This window comes from Mobula hypostoma, chromosome 8 (genome assembly GCF_963921235.1).
Source record: "Mobula hypostoma chromosome 8, sMobHyp1.1, whole genome shotgun sequence".
NCBI classification, from domain to species: Eukaryota; Metazoa; Chordata; class Chondrichthyes; order Myliobatiformes; family Myliobatidae; genus Mobula; species Mobula hypostoma.
Window position 1 is genome coordinate 28,944,622 of NC_086104.1, and position 17,349 is coordinate 28,961,970.

A 17,349-nucleotide genomic window follows, 5' to 3' on the forward strand; every position below is an offset into this window, starting at 1 on the left:
GTGATTGTGTCTCATCTGTAATGATACTCCCCCCTTCACTTTCTAAAGGATCTATAGAGCTTAGATCCTAAGCATAACCAGCTTTGCCTGCCAGGACAGGATTTCAAGTTCTTGGATCACTGGAACCTCTTCTAGGGTAGGGTAACCTGTACCAGAGGGACAGATTGCAACTAATCTGGAGGGGAATTAGTATCCTAACCAGGAGGTTCACAAGTGCTACTCAGAAAGGTCTCAACTAGTTTGGCAGGGGGATGGGAACCAGAGCGGCAGGTCAGAAAATGGAGGGATGGAGAGGAAGGTAGACGTCAATGCCAGTAAAAACAGGCAGATGCAAAGAAATAAATATGACAGGACAGGGGTCCCCAACCTTTTTTGCACCTTGGACCAGTTTCACATTGACAATATTCTTGCGGACCGGCCAACCAGGGGGTGGGGGAGGTGTTCAAGTAGGGTTAAACTCACCTCAACATGTCTTTTACAGTTAGGGTTGCCAACTTTCTCACTCCCAAATAAGGGACAAAAGTAGCAGTCAAATCCCGGGACACTTGTGTTTACCCCGAGGAAGACTACCACGACCACGAAGCCTTGCACGGGCACCTGTGTGTGCATGCGCATACGTGCCGATTTTTTTCCACAAATCAGTTTTGGCTTAATCTTTCTAACTATACTGTACATACATTATTCCTATTTTATATAGGTTGTGTACTTATCATATCATTCCTGCTTTTACTATATGTTAGTGTTATTTTAGGTTTTATGTGTTATTTGGTATGAATTGGTAGGTTATTTTTTGGGTCTGGGAACACTCAAAAATTTTTCCCATATAAATTAATGGTAATTGTTTCTTCGCTTTACGCCATTCCGGCACAAAAGGTTTCAAAGGAACGTTCTACCTTAGCGGGAGAAATACGGGACAAGGGCAGTCCCGTATGGGACAAACCAATTTAGCCCAATATACAGGATGTTCTGGCAAATAAGGGACAGTTCAAGTTCAACAGTGCGGGACAGGGAATGGGGAAAAGCTGCAGCTGACTCGTATCATTTCCTCGTGGCCCAGTAGCACATGCTTTGCGGCCCAGTGGTTGGGGACCACTGCGATAGGACACATAGTTTGAAATGTGTGTATTTTTTAAAATTTTTTTTATTGCAAATGTGTGTATTTTAATGCCAGGATAGAGGTCATCAACTTAGGACATCAATCAGTACCTGGAGCTATGAACTATGGATATTAGAGACATGGTTGAAGGAAGGACAGGAATGGGTGCTGAATGCCCAACGGTTTCAATGTTTTAGAAAAGCTAGAGAGGGAAGTAAAAGTGGTGGGGCGGGGGGGGGGGATGAGCAGCTGCACTACTAATCAGGGCCAATATCATAGCTGCACTCAACGGAGACACAAAACTCATCTACTGAGTCTGTACAGGTAGAAGTCAAAAATAAAAAGGGTGCAATCATTCTGACCAGATTGTACTACAGATCTCCCAGTAGCCACCGGAACATTGAGGAAAAAATATCCAGGCTGATTAAGGAAAGGTGTAAAAATAATAAAGTTGTTGTCACAGGGGATCTTCAACCTCCCTAAAATAAACTGGGACCTTCTTAGTGCAAGAAGTTTATATAGGACAGAATTTGTTAAGTGCATCTAGGAGGATTTCTTAAATCAATATTGATGTTGAGTAATGACCCTGGCCAGGTGACCGACCTTTCAGTGCATGAACAGTTAGAGAGCAGTTTGCACACTTTTAAGTTTTAAGATAGTTATAGATAAGGATAAGTATAGACCTTCCGTGAGAGTATTAAATTGGAGCAGGGCAAATTACGAAAGCATCAGGCAGGAAGGGTTAATTGGGAAGAGATGCATTCAGGCAAGTACACATCTGATATGTGGAGTGTGTTTAAAGACCAACTGCACAGAGAACACGGCAGATATGTTACAGTAAGAAGGAAAAAAAAAACAAAGATAGCAAGGTAAGAGGACATTGGATGTGGAGGGAGGAGGGACCATGAGAAGTCCTAGGCAAGTAGGAATAAAAAGAATCCCAAGATATTCTAGATTCAGAATTGGCTTGCCCATAGGTCCTGCCTTCATCAACCCTAATGAAAGGTCTCAGCCCAAATGTCGACGTCTTATTGCTTTCCATACCAACTGCTGACCTTCTCCAACATTTTATATATGTTCTTCCAGCAATTTGTTTAATCACTCCAGATTCCAACATCAACAGTTTCACGTTTCCGAATTCTTGAAACCATCAGAGAAGAACTACAATGAAAAATGGGCAACTTTTTTTCCCCAAATCTTGGAAGTATAATTAAAGCCAGGACAACCCCAACAGTGGTGTGTAATCATGACCATTGTCAAGATAGGAGACAAGCTCAATTGTGCTAACACCAGTGTGTCCTCCCTGCTGTTTTTACAAGGAAAGGTATTGCCAAAGTGTTTTTCACTCACCTTCTCCTAGTTCCCACTAAACTGCTCCCAATATCACGGTGTGGATTTCTTTCACAGGTAGGATAATCATTACATAGAACTTCGAACAGTATTGCACAGGAACAGGCCCCATGACGAATGATGTTTGTACTGATCATGATACCAATTTGAACTAATCACATCAGCCTGCACAGACTCTACATCCCTTCATTCCTTGCCTATTCATGTGCCTGTCTAAATACCTCTTAAACATTGTTATTGTAATAATTTAAACCACTTCCTCTGACAGTGTGTTCCGAGCTCCAACCACCAAAAAAACTTGCTTTGTAAATCTCCCTGTAACTTGCCCCTCAAGTCTGTGCCTTCTAATATTTCCACTCTGGAGAAAAAAGACTACACAACAAAGCAAAGAGAAGTGAGGTACGGTAATAGTATCAACCACAATACATGGCATTTCTGACCATTAAAGCCTTTGGCTCCATCAACAGAGAGAGAATAAACTTCTCAAATTTGATTGCCTGGCAAAATTCATATCCAACATACGCCCACTTCACAATAACATGCAAACCCCTTAACCAAAGGGTCGACAGCAGGCCTAACCCCAAAGCAGACCGGAGTCAAGCAAGGCTGAATGATCATCCGAGCACTTCCTGCAATCTTTTTTGCCTCACCTTCAACAACCAGAGCAAATGGGAAACTGTTCAGTTTATGTCACCTCCGTGACCGAACCCAAGTTCACTCATCAAACTTGTGTAGGCGACATTTACAAATGCACATACTCACAGGTCATGCTCCAAGCCATCACTGACTCAGGATACTCAACAGTCTCTCAGAAAAGAGGTCTCGCCTTACATCTACAAAACAAAGGTCCTCTGCCAATTTGTCCTCATGATGCACTGCCACCTCCAACAATCAAGATCCACAATGAGACACGAAATAAAAGAGAATAAATAAAGCACGAAACACTTCCTCCATTGTGGAAATCACCTCTAACTGAAGGGAGATAAAAGTTAATGGTGAAACTCACCATCGCCTTCAGTGCACTAACACAACCTTTGGACATCTGGGAAAAGAATCTGAAGATCAATCCCTACCTTCCTGCATAGTCCTGATTTACCAATTATTTCCAGCAAATACCTCAAAACAATGGTAAAAATCCACCCAAACTGTCTTTGTAAAATCTTCCACAACCACTGGGAAGCTAAGATGTCCCGCATGACATCTCTCACAATGAAACCTTAATTACACCAAGTTTGTTCTGATGGGCAAGCCATATTGTTTGCTCACTCAACACCCAAGTCCGAGCTTTGTCTGAGGTGCAACACAGCAAAAGATGAATCAGCTGACAGTAATCTTTCAAGGACACATTTAAAGCTTCATTGAAAAAAATCGTAAACATCCCCATGGGTGTTCAAGATTGAGGAATGCCTGCATTATCTCCAGTACATGTGTTAAGAGCACAAGAACTGCACCACCACCGAAGTTATTCACCTCAACTCGTTACATGGCAGAGAAGGTTTGGCAGCAGGAAGTTAAAGTTACAGAAAGTCTTTGACTGAATGTGTATTATGTTAATTACAGTTTGTAGGAACTACTTTTCCTTTCATTCTTGAGATCAGCTAGGACCTGCAGATTCTTTAACAGGTGGAACATGAAGTACTAAGCAGAAAAAGCAGGTGGCTAACTTAGGGACTGGTACAATTTAATGACAGGTGCTTCAGTTAATAACATGGCCAACTGTCTTTGTGCAAGATATTTTAAATAATAGCCTAGTAAATCCATGTTAAAAATCCACCTTGTCCATATTTGCTTCATTTACTTTCATTTATCCTCACCTTTATTATTTCCAAATTGTTAATTTAAACATGAAGCCACTATGAATTAACTTACATTTCTTCAGCTTTCTTAATCTTATACCTTAAATAATGACTCCAACTTTTCACTTACAACCAAAGTAAAACTAACCTATCATATCTGTGGTATCTCATTAAAAAGTCTCACAACTGGAAGAGTTCACCCATCTGTAAGTTTTTCCAGCATGCCCACACTCCTCCAATGCAAGTATTTTAAGCAGTAAATTTTAAATCTCTCCACTACTAGTGACTGTCTTTAAGTGTGGAGCTCCCAACTGCCAATACTCCCTTCCGAATGTGTGCATCCTTTTCACCACTTTCTTTAACCTCAATTCTTTGACCGTCAGTCCGAACCCCTGCTCAAGTGGTGTGGCACTGACCTTAGCCGGTTAACGTTCCTATAAATCCCTTCAGTACGCTTTTGCTTAAGTTAGATGCGTTATGTTACTTGTTAATAACATTCCTATCTAATTTCCCTGTGACGATTCGATCTTTAATTGTCTTTATTTCTCTCTAAATCTGTGTGTGTATATGAGGCGAGGGTTGCTGTTGATTGACAGGTGAACTTGGCCTGCACTTGGCCCAGGTCCCCAGTTACACATAATGGTCTCCTGCGTCTAGCACATGTTCTGTTCCCTCTACAGAACCCACCGGATGACACTAGTGGCCTATAGTTCAGCTCCTTTTAATCAATATTCCTTCCACCATCTCTAACCGCCCCTCAAAAAAAGTGAACACTTGGTACCGTTACTCACTGACCGCACCATGGAACCTGCAGTGTAGAGCGCGTTGACCGTTGAAGCGACCACGGTCGCTTAAGCAAGTGTACGCTGACGACTGGCGACCGACACGGGGATTTAGCTCCGGACCCTGACCGCTCCGAGCAACACAACAGCGGTATCATACAGCGGGGCCTCGCCTCCCTTGCAGCCGCCCGCACCGGGCAGGCGCGCGCACGCACCTGTGCGCAGGCGCCACCACTCCCGCGCATTCCCTCCCTCGGGCACGCGCTCAGTCGCGCTCCCTGAAATTGTCCGCCCGCCGTACCCTGTTGGTTGTCGTCTACCGAATGAGCAGAGTGGAGCCACCTCTGCCCGCCCCCAGACTCTGCCATGGTTCTGGAGGTAGAATTTACCTTCTCCTCTTTAATCTAGTTAGGTTCTTCATATCACCCTGAATGCCCTTTCTTCATTTTGAGCGGTCATGGACCAGAGATTCACATAAATCGGGTTAGGATTTTAACATCTTTAACTTGGGGTTTTTGACAATGTGCTTTTCTCTATCCAACAGGTTACTGAATATTGTCAAGAAAATAATTGCCTGAGCAATCTGGCCATCAAACAACTTGGCCTGCCACTAGAGCCAATTGAGTCATAGAAAAATACGGCACAGAAAAACGGCATAAATACAAAATTACAGCACTAGACCCTTTGGTCCGTCTAGTCAGTGCCAAACCATTGAAACTGCCTAGTCCATCAACCTGCACCAGGACCACAGCCTTCCATACCCCTACCATCCATGCATCTGTCCAAACTTATCTTAAATGTTGAAATCGAGCTTGCACGCACCACTTGGGCTGGTAGCTCGTTAGACTCTCACGACCCTCCGAGTGAAGAAGTTTCCCCTCATGTTCCCCACACACTTTTCATCTTTCCCCCTTAACTCATAACTCTGGTTGTAATCTCACCCAACTTCAATGGAAAAAGCCTGCTTGCATTTATGGTGTCGATACCCCTCATAATTTTGTATGTCTTCTTTGGAACAATTGAGGAGAGATTTCATAAAGTCCTACCTGTTCAACCTTTCCTCAACTCCTCAGGTCCTGGTAACATCCTTGTAATTTTTCTCTGTACTCTTCCAACCTTATTTACATCTTTGCTGCTGGTAGGTGACTGAACACAATACAACAAATTAGGCTTCATCAACATCTCATTTTCAATATAACTTCCCAACACCTGTACTTAATGTTTTGATTTCTGAAGGCTAATGTGCCAAACGCTTTCTTTATAATATGACCCTATGTATGATGCTGCTTTCAATGAATTATGGGCCTGTATTCCCAGATCACTGTGCCCACTGTTCACTGTGTAAGACCTACCCTGCTTGGTCCTACCTAAGTGCAACATTTCACACTTGTTGCATTAAATTCCATCTGCCATTTTTCCAGCTGGTTCAGATCAAACTGCAAGCTCTGATACTCTTCCTCACTGTCCACTACACCCCCAATCATGGTGTCATCTGCAAATTTGCTAACCACATTATCATCCAGATCGTTGATATGACAAACAACAACAGACCCAGCACTGATCCCTGCAGCACTCCAATAATCACAGGCCTCCAGTCAGAGAGACAACCATATACTACCACTCTCTGGCTTCTCCCACAAAGCCAATGTCTAATCCAATTTACTACCTCATCTTGAATGCCGAGCTACTGAACCTCCTTGACCAACTTCCCATGCAAGGCCTTCTCAAGTGCCTTGCTAAAGTCCATGTAAACAACATCCACTCCCTTGCCTTCATCAACTTTCCTGGTAACTTCCTTGAAAGACTCTGGTTAGACATGATCTACAACACACAAAGCCACGTTGACTATCGGTAATCAGTTCAAGTCTAACCAAATTCTTGCATAAGTGGTACTTTAGAATATCTTCCAATAACTTTCCCACTACTGATGCCAGACTCACCAGCCAATAATTTCTTGGTTTATTTTAGAGCCTTTCTTAAACAGCAGAACAAGTTCAGCTATCCTCCAATCCTCTCGTACCTCACCTGCTGCTAAGGATGATTTAAATACCTCTGCTTGGGCTCCTGAAAATTCAGCACTTGTCTCCCACAGGGTCCAAGGGAACATTTGTCAGGCCTTCGGTATTTAGAAACATTCAAACATAGAAAACCTACAGCACAATACAGGGCCTTCAGGTCCACAAAATTGTGCCGCACATGTCCTTACCTTAAAAATTACTAGGCTTGCCCACAGCCCTCTATTTTTCTAAGCTCCATGTACCTATCCAAAAGTCTCCAAAAAGACCCTATCATATCCGCCTCCACCACCGTTGCCGGCAGCCCATTCCACGCACTCACCACTCTCTGTGTAAAAAACTTATCCCTGACATCTCCTCTGTACCTACTCCCCAGCACCTTAAACCTCTGTCCTCTTGTGGCAACCATTTCAGCCCTGGGAAAAAGCCTCTGACTATCCACATGATCAATGCCTCTCATCATCTTATACACCTCTGTCAGGTCACCTCTCATCCTCCGTTGATCCAAGGAGAAAAGGCCGAGTTCACTCAACCTGTTTTCATAAGGCATGCTCCCCAATCCAGGCAACATCCTTGTAAATCTCCTCTGCACCCTTTCTATGGCTTCCACATTCTTTCTATAGTGAGGCGACCAGAACTGAGCACAGTACTCCAAGTGGGGTCTGACCAGGGTCGTATATAACTGCAACATTACCTCTTGGTGCCTAAATTCAATTCCACGATTAATGAAGACCTTCTGAACCACAGAGTCAACGTGCACAGCTGCTTTGAGCATCCTATGGACTCGGACCCCAAGATCCCTCTGATCCTCCACACTGCCAAGAGTCTTACCATTAATACTATATTTTGCCATCATATTTGACCTACCAAAATGAACCACTTCACACTTATCTGGGTTGAACTCCATCTGCCACTTCTCAGCCCAGTTTTGCACCCTATCAATGTCCTGCCGTAACCTCTGACAGCCCTCCACACTATCCACAACACCTTTGTGTCATCAGCAAACTTACTGACCCATCCCTCCACTTCCTCATCCAGGTCATTTATAAAAATCACGAAGAGTAAGGGTCCCAGAACAGATCCCTGCGGCACACCACTGGTCACCAACCTCCATGCAGAATATGACCCATCTACAACCACTCTTTGCCTTCTGTGGGCAAGCCAGTTCTGGATCCACAAAGCAATGTCCCCTTGGATCCCATGCCTTCTTACTTTCTCAATAAGCCTTGCATGGGGTACTTTGTCAAGTGTCTTGCTGAAATCCATATACACTACATCGACTGCTCTTCCTTCATCAATGTGTTTAGTCACATCCTCAAAAAATTCAATCAGGCTCATAAGGCACGACCTGCCCTTGACAAAGCTATGCTGACCATTCCTGATCATATTTATACTTCTCCAAATGTTCATAAATCCTGCCTCTCAGGATCTTCTCCATCAACTTACCAAGCACTGAAGTAAGACTCACTGGTCTATAATTTCCTGAGCTGTCTCTTCTCCCTTTCTTGAATAACGGAACAACATCCGCAACCCTCCAATCCTCCGGAACTTCTCCTGTCCCCATTGATGATGCAAAGATCATCGCCAGAGGCTCAGCAATCTCCTCCCTCGCCTCCCACAGTAGCTTGGGGTACATCTGATCCAGTCCTGGCAACTTAGCCAACTTGATGCTTTCCAAAAGCTCCAGCACATTCTCTTACTATCTACATGTTGAAACTTTTCAGTCTGCTGCAAGTCATCACTACAATCTCCAAGATCCTTTTTCATAGTGAATACTGAAGTAAAGTATTCATTAAGTTCCTCTGCTATTTCCTCCGGTTCCATACACACTTCCCCACTATCACACTTGATAAGTCCTATTCTTTCACACCTTATCCTCTTGCTCTTCACATACTTGTACAATGCCTTGGGGTTTTCCTTAATCCTGCCTGCTAATGGCCCCTTCTGGCTCTCCTAATTTCCTTTTTAAGCTCCTTCCTGTTAGCCTTATAATCTTCTAGATCTCTAACATTACCAAGCCCTCTGAAACTTTTATAAGGTTTTCTTTTCTTCTTGACTAGATTTACTACAGCATTTGTACACCACGGTTCCGGTACCCTACCACAACTTCCCTGTCTCATTGGAACATACCTATGCAGAACTCCACAAAAATTTCACCTGAACACTTGCCACATTTCTTCTGTACTTTTCCCTTAGAACATCTGTTTCCAAGTTAAGCTTCCAATTTCCTGCCTGATAGCCTCATAATTCCCCTTACTCCAATTAAACGCTTTCCTAACTTGTCTGTTCCTATCTCTCTCCAATGCTATTGTAAAGGAGATTTATCCCAGCAATGTTACTGTTAGGGAAATTGTTAGGGATGTGGGCTTGAAACAGGATGCGGACAATGGTTCACTTCTGCCAGTGAACATGAACGTGTAAGCTTTTGTAGACATAGCATTCATGGCCACAGTACAAGCTTATTTAGAGATAGCAAGTAAACGTGCAGTCTGGATGAGTATCCAGTGATCTTCCAATCATGCCACACAAGTTACAAAATGAAGCATGGCAGGTCTATTAAACATCAGATAAGTGCAATTGAAAGAGCTTGTGGACCATGTGATGGCTTGCACCCCAACAACTCTCAATCAATAAATAATACATTTAATTGGGATCTTATATACAACTTTTCTGCTGTTTCCCCATTATCAAAAATCATACATTGGCATTCTTTAGTTCAAGTGTCATCAAACATGTTTTAAAGTATTGTATAGACTTTTGATACCAAGCAGACTGAAAGGTATAATGCAAGTGCAGAATTATTAAGTAATATATGAAATGCAAGGAATGTAAACATAAAATGTAAGGAAATTCTATAATGTATTTAGTAACTCAGCAAAAATAGCAACCTATATTAAGATTTGAATGAAAATTAAGCCCAAATGTGAACATAGTACTTTCCCGGTGTATATGACAAATAAACTCCTATCGGGCTTCCGGTGGGGTACAGATATCATTTTTAACTGACATTTTGATGATAAACTCTGCCATCTTCATCAAGGATGATGCCTGGGTATGTCTAGCCCAATGGTATTTCAACCCCTGATCATCCTTCCCACCTCATTGGTTAGTCCTCATCCAGTCAGGTTTTCACTCTCCCATCTTCTTTACAATTGAATTCCAGTTCTTACTTAGATCGAGACCTTCACCTTTGTTAAAATTAATTTCCTCCAGTTTTATTTCAATGGCCTCCTTCACCAGGCAGTCCAAAAAGTCATTGGCGTGGCCTAGTTTTGTGCCAAAGTCAATCATATGGCCATTGCAAATGCGATGTTCTGCTACACTGATTTCTCCGGGTACCACAAACGGGTACACCTCCTGTGCTCATTGATAGGGGTTTCTTTCCACTGTGCATCCTATCTGGCTGAAATACGCCAGACATCCTGAGTCCCAGGTCATCCTTGACCCGCATAAGCTATGATTTGAGCTTCCTTACGGGTTTGGAAGAAAGCCATTGAAATAAAACTAGAGGAAAAGAATGTAGGCCTTCGTTGCCAGAAGGATTGAATTCAAGAGCCGGGAAGTCATGCTGCAACTATACAGGGTGCTGGTGAAGCCACACCTGGAGCACTGTGTGCAGTTCGGGTCTCCATACTTGAGGAAAGATATACTGGCTTTGAAGGCAGTGCACAGGAGGTTCACCAGGTTGATTCCAGGGATGAAGGGGTTAACTTTTGAGGAGAGATTGAGTTGCCTGGGACTATACTCTCTGGAATTCAGAAGAATGAGAGAAGATCTTATAGAAACATACAAAATTTTGAAAGGGATAGATAAGATAGAAGTAGGAAAGTTGTTTCCATTGGTAGGTGAGACAAGAACTAGGGGACATTGCCACAAGATCCAGGGGAGAAGATTTAGGACGGAGACGAGGAGAAACTGGTTTTCCCAGAGAGTGGTGAATCTGTGGAATTCTCTGCCCAGGGAAGCAGTTGAGGCTTCCTCACTAAATATGTTTAAGATACAGTTAGATAGATTTGTACAGAGTAGGGGAATTAAGGGTTATGGGGAAAAGACAGGTAGATGGAGCTGAGTTTACAGACAGACCAGCCATGATCTCATTGAATGGCGGGGCAAGCTCAATGGGCCAGATGGCCTACTCTTGCTCCTATTTCTTATGTTCTTATGTTTAACAAAGCTCAAGGTCTTGCTCCAGGTAAGAACTGGAATTCGATTCAGGGTGGCACAGCAGAAGCCGAATTGGATGAGGACTAACCAGTCAGGAGGTTCGGGTGACGGAGGTCTATATAATTCCAGATTAGACATGCCCAGGCATCATCCCTGATGAGGATGACTGACTTTGTCATCGAAACATCTATTAAAATTGTTACCTGTACCCAGCCAGAAGCCTGAGAAGAATTTATTCATAATAAAATTAATTTAAATTTACTTGGACACATCTTGGCATTAATAACAAAGTGTAATCACTAATTTAGCCAGCTAACCCCGAAGATCACAAATATCCACAAGCAAGTTACAATTAAATACAATTGATGTTGAAAGTGATGTTGGATATCATTTGTAAAAAAAACACAATCGACTTGAAGTCTGATACCCCTCATCAGAAGGGAGGAGGTGTTCAGTTTAGTTGTACTTAGTTTCACCAGTGTAGAAGAAACCACATTATGGATACTAAACATAGTGCACTAGATTGGAAGTGTGATTAAGTTACTTCCATGAATTGTTTTGATCCCTGGATGATAGATAGAAAATAACCGCATGGCATTTAGGATCCAATGGAATAGTGCTAGGTAGTCCGAGGAGTTGCAAGAAGGGTGATCCCGACAAAATGCTGTGAGGTGAGGCAATTGCACATCTGGTAGTGGATTCTTGTTGGAAATTGCAACTGCTGAACGATTGATTCTGGAGGCTGGTACTGTGGAAAGTAGGATCCAGGGAAGTTCTATTCTCAAATGTTGTATGGGAAAATAGATGAATTGCAATCAAGGGTTATGTCTATATAGAACATAGAATAGCCCAGCACAGTACAGGCCCTTTGGCCCACAATGTTGTGCCAACCCTCAAACCCTGCCTCCCATATAACCCCCCACCTTAAATTCCTCCATATGCCTGTCAAGTAGTCTCTTAAATTTCACTAGTGTATCTGCCTCCACCACCGACTCAGGCAGTGCATTCCACGCACCAACCACTCTGAGTAAAAAACCTTCCTCTAATATCCCCCTTAAACTTCCCACCCCTTCCCTTCAAGCCATGTCCTCTTGTATTGAACAGTGGTGCCCTGGGCAAGAGGCACTGGCTATCCACTCCGTCTATTCCTCTTAATATCTTGTACACCTCTATCATGTCTCCTCTCATCCTCCTTCTCTCCAAAGAGTAAAGCCCTGGCTCCCTTAATCTCTGATAATAATCCATACTCCCTAAACCAGGTAGCATCCTGGTAAATCTCCTCTGTACCCTTTCCAATGCTTCCACATCCTTCCTATAGTGAGGCGACCAGAACTGGACACAGTACTCCAAGTGTGGCCTAACCAGAGATTTATAGAGCTGCATCATTACCTCGCGACTCTTAAATTCTATCCCTCAACGTATGAGAGCTAACACCCCGTAAGCTTTCTTAACTACCCTATCTACCTATGAGGCAACTTTCAGGGATCTGTGGACATCTACCCCCAGATCCCTCTGCTCCTCCACACTACCAAGTATCCCGACATTTACTTTGTACTCTGCCTTGGAGTTTGTCCTTCCAAAGTGTACCACCTCACACTTCTCTGGGTTGAACTCCATCTGCCACTTCTCAGCCCACTTCTGCATCCTATCAATGTCTCTCTGCAATCTTCGACAATCCTCTACACTATCTACAACACCACCAACCTTTGTGTCGTCTGCGAACTTGCCAACCCACCCTTCTACCCCCACATCCAGGTCATTAATAAAACTCATGAAAAGTAGAGGTCCCAGAACCGATCCTTGTGGGACACCACTAGTCACAACCTTCCAATCCGAATGTACTCCCTCCACCATGACCCTCTGCCTTCTGCAGGCAAGCCAATTCTGAATCCACCTGGCCAAACTTCCCTGATCCCATGCCTTCTGACTTTCTGAATAAGCCTACCATGTGGAACCTTGTCAAATGCCTTACTAAAATCCACGTAGATCACATCCACTGCATTACCCTCATCTACATGCCTGATCACCTCCTCAAAGAACTCTATCAGGCTTGTTAGATATGATCTGCCTTTCACAAAGCCATGCTGACTGTACCTGATCAGACCATGATTCTCTGAATGCCCATAGATCCTATCTCTAAGAATTTCTTCCAACAGCTTTCCCACCACAGACGTAAGGCTCACTGGTCTATAATTACCTGGACTATCCTTACTACCTTTTTTGAACAGGGGGACAACATTTGCCTCCTTCCAATCTTCTGGTACCATTCCTGTGGACGAGGACATAAAGATCCTAGCCAGAGGCTCAGCAATCTCTTCCCTCGCCTCATGGAGCAGCCTGGGGAATATTCCGTCAGGCCCCGGGGACTTATCTGTCCTGATGTATTTTAACAACTCCAACACCTCCTCTCCCCTAATATCAACATGCTCCAGAACATCAACCTCACTCATATTGTCCTCACCATCATCAAATTCCCTCTCATTGGTGAATACCGAAGAGAAGTATTCATTGAGGACCTCGCTCACTTCCACAGCCTCCAGGCACATCTCCCCACCTTTATCTCTAATCAGTCCTACCTTCACTTATGTCATGCTTTTATTCTGTCATGGGGTTTTCCTTTACCTGACTCGCCAAGGCCTTCTCATGCCCCCTTCTTGCTCTCCTCAGCCTCTTCTTAAGCTCCTTTCTTGCTACCCTATATTCCTCAATAGACCCATCTGATCCTTGCTTCCTCAACTTCATGTATGCTGCCTTCCACCTGACTAGATTTTCCACCTCACTTGTCACCCATGGTTCCTTCACCCTACCATTCTTTATCTTCCTCATCCAGACAAATTTATCCCTAACGTCCTGCAAGAGATCCCTAAGCATACACCACATGTCCATAATATATTTCCCTGCAAAAACATCATCCCAATTCACACCTGCAATTTCTAACCTTCCTTATAGCTTCATAATTCATCCTTCCCCAATTAAAAAATTTCCTGTCCTCTCTGATTCTATCCTTTTCCATGATAATGTTAAAGGCCAGGGAGCGGTGGTCACTATCCCCCAGATGCCCATCCACTGAGAGATCTGTGACCTGACCCGGTTCGTTACCAAATACTAGATCTAGTATGGCATTCCTCCTAGTCGGCCTGTCAACATACTGTGACGGGAATCCAACTTGGACACACTTAACAAACTCTGCCCTGCATAAACCATTGGAACTAATCAGGTGCCAATCAATAATAGGGAAGTTAAAGTCACCCATGATAACAACCCTGTTATTTTTGCACCTTTCCAAAATCTGCCTCCGAGTCTGCTCCTCAGTATCTCTGCTGCTACCAGGGGGCCTATAGAATACTCCCAATAGAGTAACTGCTTCCTTCCTGTTCCTGACTTCCATCCATACTGACTCAAAAGAGGATCCTGCTACATTACCCACCCTTTCTATAGCTGTAATAGTATCCCTGACCAGTAATGCCACCCTCTTCCCCTCCCCCCCATCCTTTTTAAAGCACTCAAATCCAGGAATATTGAGAATCCATTCCTGCCCTGGTGCCGGCCAAGTCTCTGTAATGGCCACTACATCATAATTCCATGTACATATCCAAACTCTCAGTTCATCACCTTTGTTCCTGATGCTTCTTGCACTGAAGTACACACACTTTAGCCCTACCTTACTACCTTTACACCCTTTATTCTGCTTCTCTTTCCTCAAAGCCTCTCTATATGTTAGATCTGGCTTTACTCTTCGCACTTCTTTCATTGCTCTATCGCTCCGGGTCCCATCCCCCTTGCAAATTAGTTTAAACCCTCCCGAACCATGCTAGCAAACCTACCTGCAAGGATATTGCTCCCCCTCGAGTTCAGGTGCAACCCATCCAATCTGTACAAGTCACACCTTCCCCAGAAGAGATCCCAATGATCCAAAAATCTAAAACACTGCTCCCTGCACCAACTCCTCAGCCACACATTCAACTGCCATCTCCTCCAATTCTTACCATCACTGTCACATAGCACTGGCAGCAATCCTGAGAATGCCATCCTTGACGTCCTGTTCTTCAGCTTTCTGCCTAGTTCCCGAAACTCACACTTCAGGACCTCATCCCTCTCCCTTCCTATGTCGTTGGTACCAACATGTATCACGACTTCTGGTTGCTTTCCGTCTCGTACCAGGATGTCGTGCACCCGGTCAGAGACATCCCGGACCCTGGCACCCAGGAGGCAACAAACCATGCGGGTGTCTTTCTCACATCCACAAAACCTCTGTCTGCTCCCCTAACTATAGAGTCTCCAATGATGCAAGCTCTCCTCTTCTCCGTCCCACCCTTCTGCACCACAGGGTCAGAATCAGTGCCAGAGGCCCTGCCACCGTGGCTAACACCCAGTCGGTTGTCCCTGCCAACAGTATCCAGGACAGTAAACTTATTATTCAGGGGAATGGCTACAGGGGTGGTCTGCACTACCTGTCTACTCACCTTCGCTTTCCATCCTCTGAGCGTCATAGGAATTCATTCCTGCCTGTGGCCATCAAACTTTACAACTCCTCCCTTGGAGGGTCAGACACCTTGAGCCAATAGGCTGGTCCTGGACTTATTTCCTGGCATAATTTACATATTACTATTTAATTATTTATGGTCTTATTACTATTTAATTATTTATGGTGCAACTGTAACGAAAACCAATTTCCCCCGGGATCAATAAAGTATGACTATGACTGTCACCCAACGACCTGATTCTGGCAGCCTAGGTATGAGTACCTCCCTGTAGCTCTCATCTATGACTGCCTCATTCTCCCTTATGAGTCAAAGGTCATCCAGCTGCTGCTCCAGATTCCTTACATGGTCTTCCAGATCGTCCAGCTGCATGCACTTCTGGCAGATGTGACTCTGCGGGAGAGGGGAGTGCCCCCAAGACTGCCACATCTCACATGAGAGGCACATCATTGTCTCAGGAGGCATTGTAAAGACTAACTGGGAACAAGCTTGTCCTCTGCCTCTTCTTGTTGAAGCCTCTCGAGTCAAAGCCTCAAAGTGCCACTCCCTCCCTGGCTGCTCTGCTTGAGCTACCCTTCTATTTATTTGTTTGAGCTTTTCAAACTGCTTGGTCACCTGACCTCGATATAATTGTGAAGGGTAAGGAGGCAGCTTTTGGAAGCTATCTGTGCAGTGTGTTAGAATCCTGATTGCCACAGAAGATGAATATTACTAGGTCATTTAATCATGAATCAACCAGCATGAACTAGGGTAGATTTCATAGAACAACTGTTTAAGAATCCAAATAGGATGTAGGGCATAGAGTACTGCAGAACAGAAACAGGCTCTTTCTTCTATCTAGTCCCATCAACCTGCACCGAGACAATAGCCCTCCCATCCATGTACTTTCCCAAAATGCTCTTAAATGTTGAAGTCAAACCCACATCCACCACTTCTGATGGCAGCTCATTCCACACTCAAAACCCTTTGTGTGAAGTACCCAATGCTCCCCTTAAACATTTTACCTTTCAACCTTAATCTCTGGCCTCCAGTTTTAGTCTCACCTAACCTCAGTGGAAAAAGCCTGCTTGCATTTATCCCATCTATACCCCTAAATATTGTACGCCTCTATCAAATCTTCCCTAATTTCCCTACACTCCAGGGAATAAAGTCATAACCTAATTAAACTTTACCTACAACTTAGGTCCTCACATCCTGGCAACATCCTTTTAAAATTTTCCTGTACTCTCAATTGTATTTACATGTTTTCTGTAGGTAGGTGACCAGAACTACAGACAATGCTCCAAATCAGGCCTCACCAACATCTTACAAGCTTCAAGATAACATCCCAACTCCTGTATTCAACACTTCGATTTATGAAGGCCAATGAGCCAAAAGCTTTCTTTGAGCCTATCTTCCCGTTAAGGCTTTCCTCAAAAGACTTCCAAGAAATTACGGATCTGTAGCCCAGATTTGCATGAAATAAAATAAATCACTGTATTAACACTCAATTCAGCAATAAATTTAGGAACACTTGAAGCAGCCCAAGTAATCAACATTACCTAAATGTACATTACCTGGATTTTAAGCAATTGTTTATCAATTTTCAACAATATTTCTTTCATTGGAGAGCAAAAACAAATTCAATTTTTTGAGATAATTTAGACATATATTCTGTAAGTTTGC

The 17,349-nt window shown here is 43.7% G+C and overlaps 1 protein-coding gene across 7 annotated transcripts in view; it reads right to left on the minus strand.

The window, feature by feature from the left end:
* LOC134350427 (CAP-Gly domain-containing linker protein 4-like) overlaps positions 1-5,269 on the minus strand; it is a 338,819-nt gene extending 333,550 nt beyond the window's left edge. For 3 of the 7 annotated variants that reach the window (XM_063055612.1, XM_063055607.1, XM_063055613.1), the window contains exon 1: positions 5,038-5,259. In XM_063055612.1, coding sequence (XP_062911682.1) covers positions 5,038-5,182 — 145 coding nt within the window. In that variant the 5' untranslated portion in view covers positions 5,183-5,259. Of the gene's footprint in view, positions 1-5,023 lie in introns of all 7 variants that reach the window. The other 4 variants (XM_063055606.1, XM_063055608.1, XM_063055610.1 and 1 more) reach the window with 4 other exon arrangements.
* Positions 5,270-17,349: the final 12,080 nt, after the last annotated feature.